The sequence below is a fragment of the Phoxinus phoxinus genome (assembly GCF_949152265.1).
Source record: "Phoxinus phoxinus genome assembly, chromosome: 22".
In the NCBI taxonomy this organism is placed as follows: Eukaryota; Metazoa; Chordata; class Actinopteri; order Cypriniformes; family Leuciscidae; genus Phoxinus; species Phoxinus phoxinus.
In genome coordinates this window covers 17622138-17640325 of record NC_136897.1, presented here as the reverse complement: position 1 = coordinate 17640325, position 18188 = coordinate 17622138, and the positions used below count along the sequence as shown (strand labels likewise).

Below are 18188 nucleotides of genomic sequence, written 5' to 3'. Positions count from 1 at the left end.
GAGCACTTCAATTTAATGATTTTGACTGCCCAACTTTTTAATTCTTTATGTGTTCTGTCAAGTTTTCCATAGCCATACTTTGCAGCTTATTCTGGCCAAGAACTGCCCATTTGCACTACAAAATATATTATTTAAGATAACATACTGTATTATCCAAAAAATCCTGCAGTCAAAATTCAGCAGGCGTTTTAGTGTCACATGATCCTTTTGAATGATCAATGTTGAAAACAGTTGTGCTGCTTAATATTCATTCATATATTTTTGGAAGTCTTTTTTATGATTCTTTGGTATTTGTTTTTTTAAATAGAAATATTTTGTGACATTTTAAATGTTTTTACTGTCACTTTGGATCAATTTAATGCACCCTTGCTGTATAAAAGTATTTCTTTCAAAAATAGTGTGTATATTAAGTGTATATACACTAAATTGCCATATTTAATTCATATTTTAGTATGATTTCCCTGGAGATCGTCGCTCCTACAGCCAAGGAATGTACCACTATAATTACCCAGCATCCCCAGCATCGCTCCACAGTAAAATGGTAAGTCAATACTTTTTAAGCATTTGTGAATGTATTTAGCATGGTGCAAGCCAATTACAGCCTTGTCAATTGAGAATCAGCAAATCATGTGATCATTTGTATGTGCAATAGCTTGTAATTGAGGGCATGTACATGTCTGTTCTTATGAGTATGAGCGTGATGCACCACGCTGTGTTGTGATTAGCAATGCCATGATCAGCATGTGTGTGTCCTCTCCTGTGTCTCGGTCTCCATCTCTCCATCTGATGCTTTTGCGTGCTGTATGCTGCTGGGTTTGACACACATCAGGAGGACATTTTAGACGTGCAGCTTCAGAGGAACCTGGAGTACCTAGATCAGCAGGTAGGAGGCTTGATCCAAAAACCACAACTTAGATTCAACGCTGACAGCACATGCTCTGTTCCAAAACCGGGCAAGCTAGATCTACCCACTAGGCAACATTTTTTTTATGAAATATTGCTGTATTTATTATAAATGATTTATATGTGCACATCTTCTTTCTTTTTTTATTCATATGCCCTCATAATCTTTAGTCAAAATAGTTTTTTCTCCATCTTTCAAACAACATCTCTTCTCTTCGCTGACGACCTGTTTACTGTCGTGAGGGCGGGGCAACCTGTCACTCACATGACATCACAGCAGTAGCAAACTTCAACAATCCAATCAATTCTCGATTGAAAAAATCAAGTCCCGCCCTACTTTTTTTTTTGTTCGGAAAGCCGTTTCTCTCTGATATACGTCACAATAGGGAAGAAAAGACCATCACAACTTCCGTTTCATGTCGACGTTTTTTGACCACATTAGAAATCTGGTATTCAAACCTAGACATAAACTGAAGGTTTTAAAACAGAGCTTTTGATTGTTGGATTCACATTAAGAAGGTGTTCTGATAAAGAACAGACTGGTATTTGGATGCCCACTTCAAGATAACATAAACAACCATGTCGTAAATGTAACATTTTGTAAAGCACCACCTTCCGCTCTCACTGTCTTCTCCTCCCTTTCTCCCCTTTGTTAGTTCTCACACTGATCTGAAAGTGTTTTCTAATTTCATTACAGTAGCCTGTTACGTTCACAGCAGCAACTGCTATATATAGCTCCTTCGTAGTTTTCACATGGGAAAGCTGTAACAAGGTTGTAAGGTTTCGAGTCAAGAGTTCAACTATACAAATATATGTTTACTCTAGCAGTGGTTTTTAATCGTCTTTAATTGTTATTTTTTTGTCAGTTCTGGAAATTATTATTTTTAATGCCAGGTTGGGGAAGGATGCCACATTTTCATTGAGGCACATTGTCACACCTACTGTGAAATGTTTCTTAAATGTTTCTTTGATAAATGGTTGGTTGGTTACCTGATTAATCTCCAAGAAGATGTAGTCGTGGAACTAAAGAACATTTCCAAATCTTTACTCTATTTTTAATCAAATCAATGCAGCTCTAGTGAGACTTCTTTCAAAAACATTTTAAAAAATCCTACCGGCCTAAACTGTTGTGTAAACACATTTGAACGGTAGTGTACCTAATATAGACAAGAACTTAATAGAAGAAGAAAAATCCAACATGAGAAATATCACTGGAGTACAAAAAATGTGACAACTAGCCCCGGTCTCTCTTCTGCCTGCTGTTAGGTAGAAGTTAGGTTCCATCGAAGTCGGCCATATTCAAAGTCAGGTGTATAGCCAGATGAATGATGGTTTGTTCTGCCCTAGATGACAGATGGTGATCACCTTATCGGCATGGTCACCAGAATGGTTGAGCGTTCCTCTCCTCGAACAAAGCTATTCTCACAAGTAAGAGAGTCGAGAGTCCTCTAGAGAGGCAGGCTGCTGATCTACCTGGTATTCCTGCACCACCAAACCTCACTTCAGTCTCTTTCCGGCAAAGTTAGGCTCAAACGAGGCTGTTCTGAGGCTGTAATGGAGCCTGCCTCTCTCTGTGCTTCCTGGTCGATGTGGCATGTTGGATGTTTTGATAGTGCTTTAGGTTTAAGTGATAGTTTTCAAGTTCAGTGATACAAGTTAAGCCACAATCTTCAGTTTGTCTTTGGTTTTCGATTGGTTTTCAGCCTTTTTGCTTTATTTATGTGCCAGAATCCCACCATTTCCAGTGCTTGTTTGCCCAATATCTCACCCTCCATTGTGTAGTCATTGTGTATCGTGTCGTCTTGCTGTTGTCCTCTGTGTATGTGTCTTATCCATTCAAATCATCCAGCAAAAAAGCCATTGTTCAGTATATAGCCTTCACACAGTGGGGCTTATCATTGACACAGCATTTGGGATGGTTTTTGTTGCTGAATAATGCAAACAGCACGTTTCAATGGCTAATAAATAATGTTTCTATTTATTTATTTATTTAAAAAGTGTTTGTATTTATTTATTTCAAACGATTATTAATATTAATCATATTATGTTCTTTATTTGTATGTATGTATGTTTATATATATAATGATTAATGATGCTGTGCACTTAACTATACTTCACTAGTATAGTGCAGTTCATTATATATTCATATAGAAAAAAGCATTTTTAAATTGTAATAATATTTCACAGTATTACTTCTTTTTTTTATCAGATAAATGGTGAACAGAAGTTTAAAAAACATTAAAATTCTTACCGATCCAAAACTTCTACTGGTAGTGTATATATATTTAGAAGACTCGCTTTCACTAATATTTCCATTTTATTTTGTTATCTGGTTATAGGTGCCTCCATTTCATGATGTGTACGGTGACCTACATCCCACACTGAAGCTTAATGAGATTGAAACCAGTGTAAGTCAATTTGTATGATCAAATACATTTATAACTTTATAAATCATTGTCATTTGCATAACAGACCCATGAACTTTCATTTTGTCTCTGTACAGAAACTACTGGGCCGCCTGTGTGAGCAGAATCGTCTTGTGAAAGAGCAGGAGACTGTAGTTCATCGCTTACGAATGGAAAAGGTAATTTCTGATTAAATGATGTGCTTAAACCATAAAATGTAAAAATTCTAAGCCAAACATCACTTGAATGTCTTCTGCAATCTCCAGGATAGTCTAGAGGGGGTGCTGGTGGCCACACATCAGGAGATGGAGCTCTACAGGAACCAGCCGCTGGCTATGGAGAAACTCCAACTGAAGAAGGAGAGTCTACAAAACAAGCTGATAAACATCAGAGGAGAGCTGTCTCAGGCCTCCAGTGTAAGAAAACAGACAATTTTATGAACACACAATAGCACATTATCAAAGCTAGTGTTGTTGTTTAAATAAATGTTAAATTATATGATTTTGAAAATAGATCTTTTTTTAAATATTCTTTGCATGTTCCTTTACAGGCCCTGACCACCACCCGAATGGAGTTCGAGGCACTAGAGGATGATGTGAACAGCATCCATGGTGACCTTTGGGAGCAGCTGAACGCTGGAGGGCAGGTATATTGATTTCCACGTTTGTCATCATCATCAGCGGCGTTCGTGTTTTCAACATCATCATTAGTTACTTGGAAACCTTGAACTCTTAAACTACAAACCCTTAATGACTTCTGCCGTCTCTTCATTCAGACAAATCATTTATTCATGGGCACGTGCAATTATCCATTTGCATCATGCCTTCAGCATGATCATTTTCACATGATTGATTTGCCTTAATCCATCATGGGTGGTGTTATGTGGGCATTATCATAGTAAAAAATGTGACCTTGATGATAAAGAATTAATTAGTATACTAAATTAAGATCCATAGCAATTACCTATTTATTTGCTAGTAATGCAAATGCAAGGACTGCTCACATTTATTTAAATGGAAATGAATTGTGCAATCAATAATTGAATGGCTTGTGATTCGTATTAATTATTATTGAGAATAAAAATGCATTTTTATAATGATCCTGGCGGCACTATTCAATAATGCATGGGTCTTTTCTGTTTCAATGAATAGCTTGTCTAACAGAATCTCTTCTCCTCCCAGAGTGAGCTGGTACACAGGCACATTCAGAAAGAGTTCTGGAGGGTTCAGGACGTCTTGGAGGCGCTGCACAAAAACAACCCGTCTCGTGGAACGGACACAGCCAAACACAGAGGTCAGATGATCTCCATACTGGGTGGCGTCACACATAAACTCTTTCTGCACTCAGCAACATTAATAACAACAAAAAATTGGTCAGAAAGAAGAAGAATATTAAAGTCGCCATTAGATGAAAATTCAACCCGTTGTTATTTTTCTAAATGCGTCCATGCATATGTTTCATTTTTTAAAACTGCTAATTTAATCAAAATGTCATAACTGGATTTTCCGGTGAAACGTCAGACTTCTCTCTGGTGACGTACGCCGGACTTCTCCAATCATTTAGTCAGTTTAAACACAAACCTTTTTTACAATTAACTGAAAGTTCACATTCAGATCTTCCTCCTTCCAATCCACAATTAATGGATAGAACCACTTTTTTTTTATCTTAAGTAATTTTTGCTTATTAGTATGGTGCTGTAGGATCATTGAAGGTCAGCAGCAAAGACATTTGGTGATAAAGTGATATTAAATACATCAAGTATATTTGTATTATTTAACATATTTAATTATTTCTGGTTTGTTTCATATTCTGAGTTTCACTGTTTTTATTTATTTTGAGGAATACTGAATCTTTGTGCATCTCACTCCAGTTTTTGTGCAAGTGAGATAAGTGTAACGATTCAAAATCTAGTCCTGTCCTACATTTTTTTTCTGGTTTGAGAAGCAGTTTCATTCTAATATACGTCACAAGAGAGAAGAAAACACTATTGCTACTTCCGTTTCATGACGACTTTAAAGGAAATTCTCAATACAATAAATCAGAAATTATCCTGCGGCGCTTTCATACCTTTTGTGCATACAGTACATTATACAGTACATTTTGAAACAGGCTTAGTAATTGAGAAACAGAGAAACACATCATTAGTTTTATGATTTGATTATGTTTTATTGGAATACAACAGCAGCAAAGTGGAGCACATTACAGGGAGGAATATTAGGTTAGTTTTGACGTCCTGACATAGGTCCTTAACTCTATTATCTGTCTCTGTCTCCAGCAGCCAGTGGAGCATCCGGCTCCTTCAGCACAAACAGTCCTGCAAGTCCCTTGAGTTCAGTGAGTCTGACGAGTCCTCTCAGCCCCTTCTCTCCTGTCCCTGGCTCTCACGCCTCTCCCACTAAACAGCTGGCCACAGAGGTATTTCACACACCATTATTCTTCAATGAAAGACACTGTTACTCTTTACAGTGTATAAAAAACAATACAATAGCATATTCTCTAGTACCAAAACATTTTATTTGAATGAAGAAGGGGATATTGAATTATTCTGTTTCCCCTAATTAAATCAAGGCTGATCATAGGACTTAGCTTTTACATTCGAAGGATTTGCTATTTTTGTTTATTCAGGACAGCATGATTTGTTCCTTATTCACAATAATTCATATTTGCTGTACTGGGCTCATTTAAAGAAAACCCCTAACCATAGTCCAATGTCATGGAGTAGTGGTAATAATTTCAAAAGACTTTTATTTTTTATTTTATTTCTTTAAGATTCCATAATAGAGTGCAACAGTGGGGTTACAGAAGTAAAAATCCCCTTTATTTTGTCCATAGGGAAGTTTGTAAATCATGTTTTTGTTGAAGCCATCAGCCTGCATTATTTTAATGTAGTTTTTAAATAATCATGCTCAATAGCGGAATTCCTAGTGAAAAAACAACAACATCTCCATTGTTTTTAATTCAGTTGTGTAATTCGCAATGCTATATGGGATTGCTGTTAAATTAACAGTCTTGCACCCTTGACATAGCTGGTTGGTTTGGTCCATGGCTTATAACTCCTAAACTAAACATTTCTGGGAACCAAGGCTGCTGAAAATGTTGACGGGCACTGTTGCACTCTATTAGCTTGTTAGCATAAGATGAAGCACAATTGAATTGAATTAATGTAATTGAATAATGATTAAATGGCCTGAAATGGGATTCAAAAACTATTTCTGTGTCTAATACCTTTTTTCTGGCTGTATGATTCTGTTTTTTGTTGTTACTTAGCTGTAGTCACTCTTTAACGTTTGGTTGTGCGTGTTTGCTAGTATTTATAGGCGACCCACTCCTACAGTGATACGTTACCAAAATATACCCAGAGTTTTATGCCTTTTCTGGCTTCTAGCACATACCATTTATTCAGAAAAATCAGCCCCTGACTGAACTGCACATTTTCAGACTTGAAATTTTAGGTCACAAAGGATTTCCACGTTAAAACAAATGGCCTGAGCCTTTTAAACTCACTCAAGTTGCCTTTGCTAGCAGTGATTTATCAAAATGCGAAGTACATGTGTGGGTCGTGTGCAGGTCAGTGTTGCTTAGCGTTTGTGGTCAGGGATCCATGCCTATATGCTTCCCATGATTCTCTCCGCCCTCCACCTGGCTTAGTCGCTCTTGATGCAGTGGTCTCTCTCTCCATTCCCTCTCTTCTCTCCTCCTCCCTGCCTTTCTTTCCCTTCTGCTTAATACCTTTTCTCTCCGTAAACTTTACTTTCTTTTCCCAACTTCCTTGTTTTTTTTCTCCTGCCTTTCCTCTACAGGAGGTTGGTCCTCCGAGACCTCCACTTCCTAAATCTTACCAGCCCCTGGAGTCCTCCCAGTCCTTCCCCCCCTCCGTCCCTCCCCTCCCCTTAGACAGCAATGCCTGGCTGCGCAGTATGGGCCCCCATTCAGGCATCCAGCAGGAAGGCTACAAGAACGAGGAAGATTTCCGCAGCAGAAAGGTACCTCAGGAAGGCGGCCGCTCTACGAGAACAAGGAATCATACTTCCACTGTGTCCATTTCCATCATCAGTATCGCAACCTCAACAACATCTCCTTTTCACGCTCACTCATTAACTTGATAACTTCCCTTTCCTTCTGCTGTACTATTTAACTTCATATCATCTCTGTTTGCTTTTACATATTTATCATTTTGTCGTTTATCACTTCGTCTCAAACAGAACGTCATCACATTATAACATCTGTTGTAAGATATAGAAAATATTGGAATAAATAAATCAGATAGAGTAGCTTGTCTTCCATAACAGTTCCGATTTTCCCTCTTGTGTGTGTGTGTGTATGTGTGTGTGCTGGCAGACAGCTCAAGTTCCCTCATACACAGACTTGTGTAGTTGCGCCATTTTTGTCCTTAGTACCCATTTTAATTTGTGCTTGCTTGTGTCAGTGCTAGTGTTGCGTTTATCTGTGCTGTGGTTTACGTATAGTCATATTCGCCCAAACAGCTTCATGCATTTACAGGATGCTATTCATCACGCTACTGAGCACCCTGTAGAAGCCCCCACTGTGCACCATGCTGACTGTTTTTTTTTCTTTCATACTTTTTTTCTCTATGCTATGAAAACTGTTATGATAATGAATTGCTAAAAGCTGTGCTAAATTTGGGGTTTGTGGGAAATGGTTCCCTAGGTGATAAATGTAGGTATGGGAAGGCATTTTTTAAATCATAATATGAATCTAATCTAAATGGATCAGATTAAGCATCTGCTAAGAATCAAATAAGATTTAACGACTAGATTCTCAATTTGATTCTTAGAGGCTTTTTTATAAAAAAAAATAGATCCTTTGGGGTGGCTGGTTTCAATTATGACAGAAATGTTATTTGCAATCCTGTACATTCCTTTATGATATTTTTTACCAGGGTTTATATTTGCTATGTTCTGTTTCAGCACAACTACAACTCACAGGGAGAAAATACCGGCGACTTTGAGACAGAGCAAGACCGGCTATCCAACCAGAATAAAGGTAAGAAGAATGGCTGTCATTTTTAATCTTGACCTTTCACGTGAAGAAGGCTGATAAATCGGGAATATTAATTTTATTGTTAATTGACCGTAGCATTATTACAGTTTCCTAACAGTTGAATTATTTTGCTGTTACAATGAAACATCAGTACTAAATTATTAAAGGACAATTTAAACAAAGAAATAGACCAATATTTAAAAAATACAAATTACTAATCTAACATCTTGTATTACAAAGCTAAATTCTAAAATCCCTAAATTCTAGGATGAATTCTAAAATGCTTATAGAATGGCTAACTGATAAACCTAGGAACCAACTAAATGTTATTGCCTTACAATGGCGCCTGTCTAAAATATAGTGTTTAACTGACTTTTCCCTCGCAGTTGGAATTGTTCCACCCAGGACCAAGACGCCTTCAGAAGAAAAAAACAACTCTGATGCCGTCCAACGGAGAAATGGGAAGGTGTCCAACGGTCACATTTCCAGGGTACGTTAAATCTGTTAATTGTTTATGTTAAATGTAAAAGTTCTTCAACAATAGATATACATTTTATGATAAAGTATAATGAACTATAAAATATAGCAGGTCCCGTTAGTTTTAACTTAAATTGGTTACAGATCCAAATTATATGTTTAGATTCAGTATGAATAGGACTATGTGGCATTACAAGTAGTCTTTTGTAAATGCAGTCTGTAATGGTGTTTGATGTGTGTCCCAGGAGAGGCCAAAGAGTGCAGTGTTCCCCGCAGAAGTGAAGTCGAAAATGAGCGTGGAGGAACAGAACGAGAGGATACGAAGAAACCAGAGCAGCTCCGTCAGAGACAAGAGGCGCAGCCTCAACCTCTCCAGCAACCAGCACATCGATGGCTTCAGAACCTCAACTAACTACAGAGTGGTTAGCGTCATACTCTTAAACATATCATGAGTTCATGCAAGGCAAGCTGGTTACCAGTGCATCTTATTACCAGTAGCTCATGCTTTCGAGTTGAATTCTTACCCCTACTTTTTATAAGGGTCAGATTTATTACCTATTTAATTTTGATAATTTAGGCACTTCACAACTTGAAATAAAATTACTTTACTACACACTTAAAAATAAAGGTTTCAAAAGTAGCAATGGCATACCATTTTTGGTTCCCAAAAGACACTTTCAGTGTTGTTAAAAGATCAATTTTTTGGTCTTAGTGTGAAGAACATTTTAATCTTTAAATGCATGATTGTTTGGCCAATCATTATTGCATATCCGGGGCTTTAGCGACGCGGATTTATATCTAACATGGATGGATCTCTTCCTATCGTGATAATATTTATTAAATATTCGATTATTATGTTTTTATACTTCTGATATTAGGGTAACAATTACAGAAGACTAAAATAAAGTACACTTTGATACCTTTTGGAGCGTGGAAGGGTTTAGTTTGAGAATATGTTTTATACCATCATCACTGTCACACTAGCTCAGTTCCCAGTACATTCAACATCTGGCTCATATTCACCATCTTAAACATATTCTCAAAACTATAATTTTCAACATCTTCATAATCTATATTTTGATCGCTGTCAGCTACTTCACCAGATCCAGCATCAAGTGACAGTGACAGGAAAAATATTCTTACACTATTACATACCTCGGGTCATTAGCAACCCTATACATTTGTAATTCTTGTTATATTGTTTATAATGAATTGATTGAGGAATACTAAGAAGATTGATGTCTAACTTAAAAAAATGAATGAGGAGGACGGTAGTGAATGACGTCCTGGGTCACTAAAGACCCGAGGTATGTATTTAAGGGTTAAAAATCTAAAGAAACTTTTTGCATTAAGAACCTTTTGTGCAATGGAAAGGTCTCATGGATGTTGAAGGTTCTTCATGGAACCATAGATGCAAAATAAAGGACCTTTATTTAAGAGTGTAGTAAATTGATATATTATATATCTAATAATAATTAATACATGAATTGAGTTCAATAAAGTATATGCTTAAAACATGAAATGATTTGCCACTGGTGTAAGACAAATAAAATGAATTCAAGATATGAAAACAACAGATTTTTTTGCAGTGTACTTTCTTAGTCAAGCTAAGCATTGAGCCACTTGTTGTTCCTGTTATCCAGGTGCGGAGGAGAGTAACAGCTGATGAGGTGGATATTAAGGATCTCGAGGCGGCCGTGAGGGGAGGTGGTGTGGAGTCACCCAGGCAAGAAATTGCTCGCCTGCGACGACACGTGGAGCCAGAACACTATGACCTGGATCTCAAAAAAGAGGTTAGACTAGAGGACACATGGCAGCACTGACTTGCACTTGAACAACAATTTTTACTCTTTTTTTATGAAGGATATACAAGGACTTTTTATGTAATTGTGTATCCAGTTGTCAATGCCAGATAAAGTCCTGATTCCTGAGAGATACTTGGACATCGAGCCCAGTACACCGCTCAGCCCAGAAGAGCAGCGGGAAAAACAGAAGAAAGTTGAAAGAATCAAGACACTGATTGCCAAATCAAAGTATGATGCACATCATGTCCTAATCCACTGCACACCAAGTAACCTTCGTTTTGTTTTTGTTCTGTCCAAACCCATTTGTTGTAATGCCATAAACCATACGCAGCACTTGCCGTACAACATGGGGTTGTCGAACTTTTAAAGTTCTTTTAAATCAAGCTGTGAAAATACAAGTACAAAAACACACCATAAAAGTATTTTTTGTGTTCTTTGGAATATATAACGGGTAATAGGTTTGGAACAACATTGAGTAAATCATGAAAGTATTTCTTCTTAGGTAAACCCTTGAAAACTTGAAATTCGACTTGAATCACATCTGTGGATATATATCTTCTTTATTGTATATTAATGGATGATCTGTCTTTGCTCCAGCCTGCAAAATGTGGTGCCAGTTCTGGACGGGCCGGTGGAGGGATCCAGTAACCCGGAGCAGCAGCTTCATGAGCAGGAGAAACGCATCGAGATTTCCTGCGCGCTGGCCGCCGAGGCGTCCCGCCGTAGCCGGCTGCTCTCCGGTGAGGAAGCCTGCCGCCCTGAGGAGCCTGGCGAACTGTGACCCCTACTGTCTGATCACTGTCTGACCCTCATGCCCTTCTAACGTCACATGCTCCTCAATGTCCTCAATGCACACTTCACCAAACTTCAGTGCTGAGGTTGCACTTTAATTATAGCTATTTTTGAACTATTAGATTTGTTATTTTGCAAAAGGGAATGACAATGTGATTTATTTTTATTATCACAATCTGCATTTGCAATATATTTAATGAAGCTTTTAGATAATATCTAGATGTGTGACCTCTGTACTGAAGCACACGGTCTAATTCCATTTCGATTCACTGGGAAACTGCTCTAGAGTTTAATGACTATGAATATATTCAGGTTTGTTACCTTCACTAAATCGTTAAACATCAGAACACATGAATTGACAAAGGCAGAGAGGATTAACATAATTTATATTCAATTCAACATGCCTTTGATCTCAATTGCTAGATTAAGATTTATAAAAGCAGTTAAAATGCACTAATTCATGCTAATTTTAGGATCATGCATTGGACATTTCCTTCATTGCTTTCTTTCATTTTATTCCATATTGTTTTCAGTCAAAAATACAATTAGCATGGATTCATTTTACCTTCTGTGTTGTGGCTCCATGAGAGGACAGTATATGATCACCTCTCTGTCCCACAAATCCTTTTTCAGTTGCTTCATGGCATACATTCCTTTTGATATTTTCCCCCCATGATTCCACTGCATTGCAGCCCAGTGCGTCCCCAGTCCCCCTGCCTCCCCAGCCAGCCTGGTCCCTCCCCCTTCTGCTGACTACTCTGACTCCTCCCACATCATGAGTGTGTGAAGGTGAGTCCCGCCCACTGCACAACAATCCCCGCCCCTTCCTTTCACTTCCAGTTCCTTACACACACTCTCTTCCTGGGTCCTACTCATTACTGTCTATGCTTTCTTTTACTTTCAGTAGAGCTAGAAATATAAACGCTCAGAATATTGGGGCATTTGCATCACCCTGTTTTGGTATTTTTCTAAAAGAAAAGAATTGATTAACTGCATATTTATTTCAGGATTTATGGCTACACCACAAACACATACTGCAAGCATGTTGACTGGCTTTCATTCTGTATATTTTGCATCTTTTCCAATAAACAAGTTTTGACACCAAGAGTAAACAGACTAACAGTAAACCTAAAAGCTGCAATCAGCTCATGACATTAACCAGTGATGATAAAAACCACAAGAATTTTGAAAGGCCTGGTGCTTGAAATTGTACATTTGGACCATCTTGATCAAATGATCGACAGTGGACTTTTGTAAACCCTACATTTTTCCTTTAGTTCATTAAGGAACAGTTTTATCTCTTATAACCACATGGAAACCAGATGCTGATATAAATTGTATTAACTGTTAGGCCAGAAACATGCTCAACACTTGTGTTCAAATGCAGATGTGAATGTTTAACCAGATGCATTGCAAAAGTGCAATCCCTTTGAATGTATTTAACTTGCGTTTCTCTGATGGTAGCAAACCTCAGAGCTCAAAAGACAAAAAAAAAGTGGCATTAAGCCAGACTTTATTATTCAAGTAGCTATCTATAAACATAAACATAAGTCAATTTGAACTATATAGGCCCTGTCATAAACAGTGTGTTTAATGTAACTCAGTGGTTCTCAACCAAGGGTCTGGGGCCCAATAGAGCAAACTTCAAGATGACTAAAAGTGATTTAAGACAAAAGTAGTATTAAAATAAGAAATATTTTATTTTGCTTTATTTTAATTCCCACTCTAAACCACTTTTTCCCCTCATTTACATTAATAAAATCTTATAACTCACATAGGCATTTTTATAATGAATACAATCATTTTAAAATGTTCTATGTGGACAGCCAATAATTTTAGATCAGTTTTCAATTGGATGGACAATTAATCAACCAGTGTGACCATAGCCTAAATCATAAATGTGGTAAATTATGACAGGATTTAAATTTTTTGGCATTCACATACTTCCACAGAGTGTGTTTTTGGCCTTAGTATCATTTTTGTGTTTGATAAACGTTCAGCTGAAGTTCTTTGAACTAAATGAAATATGACAGTTTCTGACAATACATTTATTCTCCTCTTCTCTTTCTCTCTCTCGCATCTCACATTTTCCCAGCTCAAGCTCTTGCAGCTGTCAAATTTGACGGTGAGCCCTTCTGAGTGTCCAGCAGACAAAGAAAAGATGGAAAAAAAACACCAAGAACATATGTTTTTGCCTTCGTCAAACTTATTATTTTTTTATTTCTTACACAATACCAAGCTGAGAAATAATTCAATATGTTTGGATGTCTGCGGAGGGCTGTTCATGAGTTATCTGCCTCCGCATCTCCGCGGGCGCTCCGCATTCAGAGTGCGTAACCCACGGCAGAACTACGTAATTTAATTAATCAGCTGTTTTGACTTGGTTTCAGAGGATGGCAGTCAGATTACAAAAAAGCTACAAACTAGCCAGGAAGTGGACGATGTTTACAGATTCATATCTGCTCTCGGTCACATTAAGTGATTGGAGTACACACAGCAAATTCATGCTACCGCTGCTCAGGGTGGATTCTGCAGACACAAGCACGTTCGTGACAGGAAAGAGCGCGGCGGAGAATGAGATGCGACCAGAGGAAAATAGCCATGCTTGAGGAAGTTGTAAAAACCAGACCAAGGACTACAGCAAAGTTGTCAAAGCTCAGTTCATCAGCAAGTCATCATGAGAGAGATTTGGAGCCGCTGGTATGATCATTATTTGTGTTCAAAACACTAGCCTCGATCGGAAACTTGGAACAATCGCAGACCGTGGACGAATCCGTTGTTGTTTTGATCCAAAGGATGTTGTTGATTCAAGAAGACTTGGCATTGGGCACTTCCCCTCCATCAATTTTTAGGCCAGACTCACTGTGACTCCTCCTGGCCTCCTCCCTCCTTTCCCACAATCCTCTCCGGTTTCACTATAGTGTTTAAGAACCCTCTTCCCGTCAACATTGCAGTCTCTCAAACCATTGTCAGGCCTTTAAGTACCGTGTGTATCTATAAAGAAAGCATATATATTGATATGACTATTACTCTAATCTTTGCATCAAAGCCATGTGGACTCATCATAGTGCTTTTACTGCTAGGACAGTTGTTACCAAATAATGGTACCTAAATACTTGTGTGAGCGTGTGTGTTAGATTAATGAGAAAAGAAGCCCAAACATTGGAAGTGTCCTTAGAGTTGTAAGTCTGCTTGTTGAAACGATGCGTGTTCATGCGGGGCCAGCAACTTGCATTACAGCCTGTATGTACTGACGTTAAATTATGTAACCTGTTGCCCCAACAGAATATCAAAGCCCTTATTCGTGGATCAGTGTGCCATTTAGAGATTCATCTGGCTTTCTTTTTTCTGCTGTGGCACAGTTTTTGTGTAAATATAGATTGACATGGAATTAAATGGAACAATATTTTGGATTATTTTTCTATCACTGGTAATTACCTCTGTAATCAAGCAGTTTGATTATAATGTATCGTAAAGTAAAGGACAATTTGCCAAACAATATAAATCTCCTGTTTTGTACTTCGATCTCTCACCCTATCGAAACCTCTGAAATGCCATGCAAGTTGGTAGCCCATACTGTGCTTTCTGCTTGTCTTTTCTTTTCTTTTTTACATGAAATCAGTCTGTCTTAGGTCTAACTCTTAACTAAACACTCGCCTTCGCTTGTGTATGCGATATTTTGTGAAAAATTGTTTGAAAAAAAACTCATTTTTATTTCTCCCGTCGGGTAAAGTCATGGATATAATTTTGTTCTTATTCCAAAAAAAAAAAAAAAACCTGATCAAGCTAAAAACACAGTATGAGATCTGAAGTTTACGAGAAGCAGATTACTCATCACTTTTAAGAAAAAACATCCCTGAAGGGGAAGACAAAGATCTATTTTTATCATTTTTCAGAAAGAGAAAACCAAGAACACTGCATTGCATATTTTTCTATGATGTATAAATAAGGGTTTGATTGGTTACATTTATAAAATGATTAAAGAGAGTTTTGATCTGATATATTATTGAGGCTGATATATTTTTAATTTATTGACCGAAACTTTACAGCATCCTTTTGAAGGCCTTGTTTAAGTGTTATTTTGTATGTAATTGGACAAAATGGTCAAATGTCACAGTTGGACAGTCAAAGCAGATATGTCTAATATTTGATAAAACATGTAGCGTATAAAGTAGGGATATCTAATTCAAAATAAGCACATTGTTCTGTGTAAATATTTTTAAATCGAAACACTGTATGTCTTCATATTTACTGCTATTTTAAGGAAAAAAAACAAGACTGCTTGAGCTATGCAAATCAAACAAATTAATACTTCATGTGCTTGCTTTAGAAGTACCCTCATGCAATAAAGTGAATGTATTTAAAACCTTCCTTTGTAATTAAAACTCTTTATTTGTTTGTATCACTTTTTGAACTTTAAACATAGAACAACCATCCTTTAAACATGACACTTTTCTTCATTCATGCTTTCGCAAACATACAAATCTTTCTAGAGGTAGACAACAGAATTGATTTGCTGCAACTTGTGAGGTAAATTAATAGCACACCCATTGAAAACAATTGGAAATATACACCAGGAACGTGAAAAAACGCTTTGGTGGACGCCAGACGCCAGTCAATGCATCTTTCCAACATGTTTTTTTATTTTTATTTATGACCACTTATGATCCTATTTATTACCACAATTGTTCCTGCGCCACATTTTGCTGGACTAAATTTTACATTTGCTTTTAATTTTGAGGAGAGCCTTACCCTGAGCAACTATAAATTAGTGTATTTTGACAATAACAAAAACACAAAGCGAAAGCCTGCGGTGTCGGCTGGTCAGCAGGGGAATTTAATGCCAGTAAGTATAACAAGTTAAGTCATCTTCATTTCTTTTGTGCTTTACAGCAGCTTCACCGTGATAAACAGAAAAATAGTGATCAATGTAAACATCATCAAATGTGACACTAATTCAAATTCTGCTGTAAAGCAAACAGTATGACATACAGTAGTATGTTTGTGATACACACTCTAATGGAAAGTATTAAGGCATTGAAGTAATATTTTAAGAAGATCAGTTGGTTAAAGGACAGGTGACTTTGTTGCATTTGTTAAACAGGATAGGACAAATGAGTGCACAGACTGAGAAGGGATTTGTGTAATGGAAAATAAAGAGCTTGTTGGGGATTGTTTCAATAGATGCCAGGAGGGGAACAGGTTGTGGTTGAGGTACAAAAAAAAAAAAAAAAAAGGTTAATGGCTGGACGGAAAGAGGAAGAAAGAGGTGCATGTGTAGATTTTAGGGAGATATTTTGCTACCAAGATCTTGGTAACACTTTACAATAAGGTTTCACTTGTTAACAATGAACAATAGCATTCATTAATATTAGGCAATGTAAATTTCAAAATGTACAAATAATTTTTTTAAATCAAAAGTTGTATTTGTTAGCATTAACGCACTGCGAACTAGCATGAACAAACAATGAACAATTCAATATGTGACATTAATAAATGCTTCAAAAAGCTCATTGTTAATTCATTTTAGCACATTCATTAATGTTAACAAATGGGACTTTATTGTAAAGTGTTAGCTAAATGGATTTGAGCATTTGTTCCCACTTCCACAAGAGATGCTGAGTCAATAGAGATACACATTAGAATGGTGAACGCTTGCTGTGTTATGACCTGGCATAGCCGCTCACACGACTGATGTGGAAAACATATCTCAAATGAAGTGCACTTTTTCACTTTCACCATTGTGTTGTTTCCAAACTTTTTTTATATCATTGTACGCTCATGAGTGTGTTTTAAAACATGACGGCGGTGACTAAATAGTTATGACAATAGTTTCCCAGACTATGAGTGCAACAGTTCGCGCCCCCTTTTATTTTTTTCCATTCATTTTTCTGATTTTAAAAAGTCTTCGTTAAAGATTTATAAGTCATGAACCAAGCCAATCAGCTACATGAATCACATTACAAACTTTCATTTGAAGCAAAAAAGTTTTTGAAAATAGGAAAAAAGACTAAGGAACAAGACTGTGTACTTGTCAGCTTTAGTGAGGGAAAGAACTACAATCCCATGAAGCCTAGCGAACAGAATAATACAATTAAAAACGATGGAGAAATACAAAACAAATGTTGATTATATATATAAAAACAATATTTTAAGTTCATTGCAAGATATATATATATATGTCTTTAAACCTGTCTTTAAAGGTTTAAAGTTATATCGTTCAAAATCAATTTCCCTATGGGAAAATAAATGGAGAAACAATTTCATTGAGCATTGCATTCTGGGTAGTCGGAGCCATGTTTTAGAAAAGCGTACAATAAAAAAAGTCCAAACTGCGAGTTTATATCTTGTAAGAATTGTTAGACATAAACTTCGTCACATTTACCTTTTTTATTTTTTTTTATTCTGTGGCAGAAACCAGGTTCCAGGGCATCGGGGAATATTAGTCAAATATCTGACTCTTGACAAGTCAGAATCAAGTAGGCCTATGCCAGAATTGTGTTTAACTATAGTTACCAAAAGGGTCTCTGATAAAATGACTATTTTTGCTCATGTTGATTTGCACTATTTTCTTCTGAACACAGCTAATATGAATATACAATTATTTGTCATGCCAATAAAGCACATTACACACTTCAATTATTTAGATTGGGGGACAGGGGATATTACCAAATTGTGAATAGGTGTTAGGGAGTACTTTTTGCAGCGTCGAGATTAATTTAAATGTTTGGGATGTGAGGTAAGGAAATAAGGGCAGAGGTTGAGTGGACTCATGAATGAGTAAATGGACTGATAAAGTGTAAAA

General features: G+C 37.0%; 1 protein-coding gene across 14 annotated transcripts in view; it reads left to right on the top strand.

The window, feature by feature from the left end:
• plekha6 (pleckstrin homology domain containing, family A member 6) overlaps positions 1-15749 on the top strand; it is a 99317-nt gene extending 83568 nt beyond the window's left edge. For 9 of the 14 annotated variants that reach the window (XM_079597408.1, XM_079597417.1, XM_079597418.1 and 6 more), the window contains 16 exons: positions 452-541; positions 830-883; positions 3243-3311; positions 3407-3487; positions 3575-3724; positions 3859-3954; positions 4490-4601; positions 5584-5723; positions 8237-8312; positions 8696-8799; positions 9032-9208; positions 10430-10579; positions 10686-10819; positions 11189-11331; positions 12076-12172; positions 13479-15749. In XM_079597408.1, coding sequence (XP_079453534.1) covers positions 452-541; positions 830-883; positions 3243-3311; positions 3407-3487; positions 3575-3724; positions 3859-3954; positions 4490-4601; positions 5584-5723; positions 8237-8312; positions 8696-8799; positions 9032-9208; positions 10430-10579; positions 10686-10819; positions 11189-11331; positions 12076-12170 — 1671 coding nt within the window. In that variant the 3' untranslated portion in view covers positions 12171-12172; positions 13479-15749. The remainder of the gene's footprint in view (positions 1-451; positions 542-829; positions 884-3242; positions 3312-3406; positions 3488-3574; positions 3725-3858; positions 3955-4489; positions 4602-5583; positions 5724-8236; positions 8313-8695; positions 8800-9031; positions 9209-10429; positions 10580-10685; positions 10820-11188; positions 11332-12075; positions 12173-13478) is intronic. The other 5 variants (XM_079597406.1, XM_079597409.1, XM_079597415.1 and 2 more) reach the window with 2 other exon arrangements.
• Positions 15750-18188: the final 2439 nt, after the last annotated feature.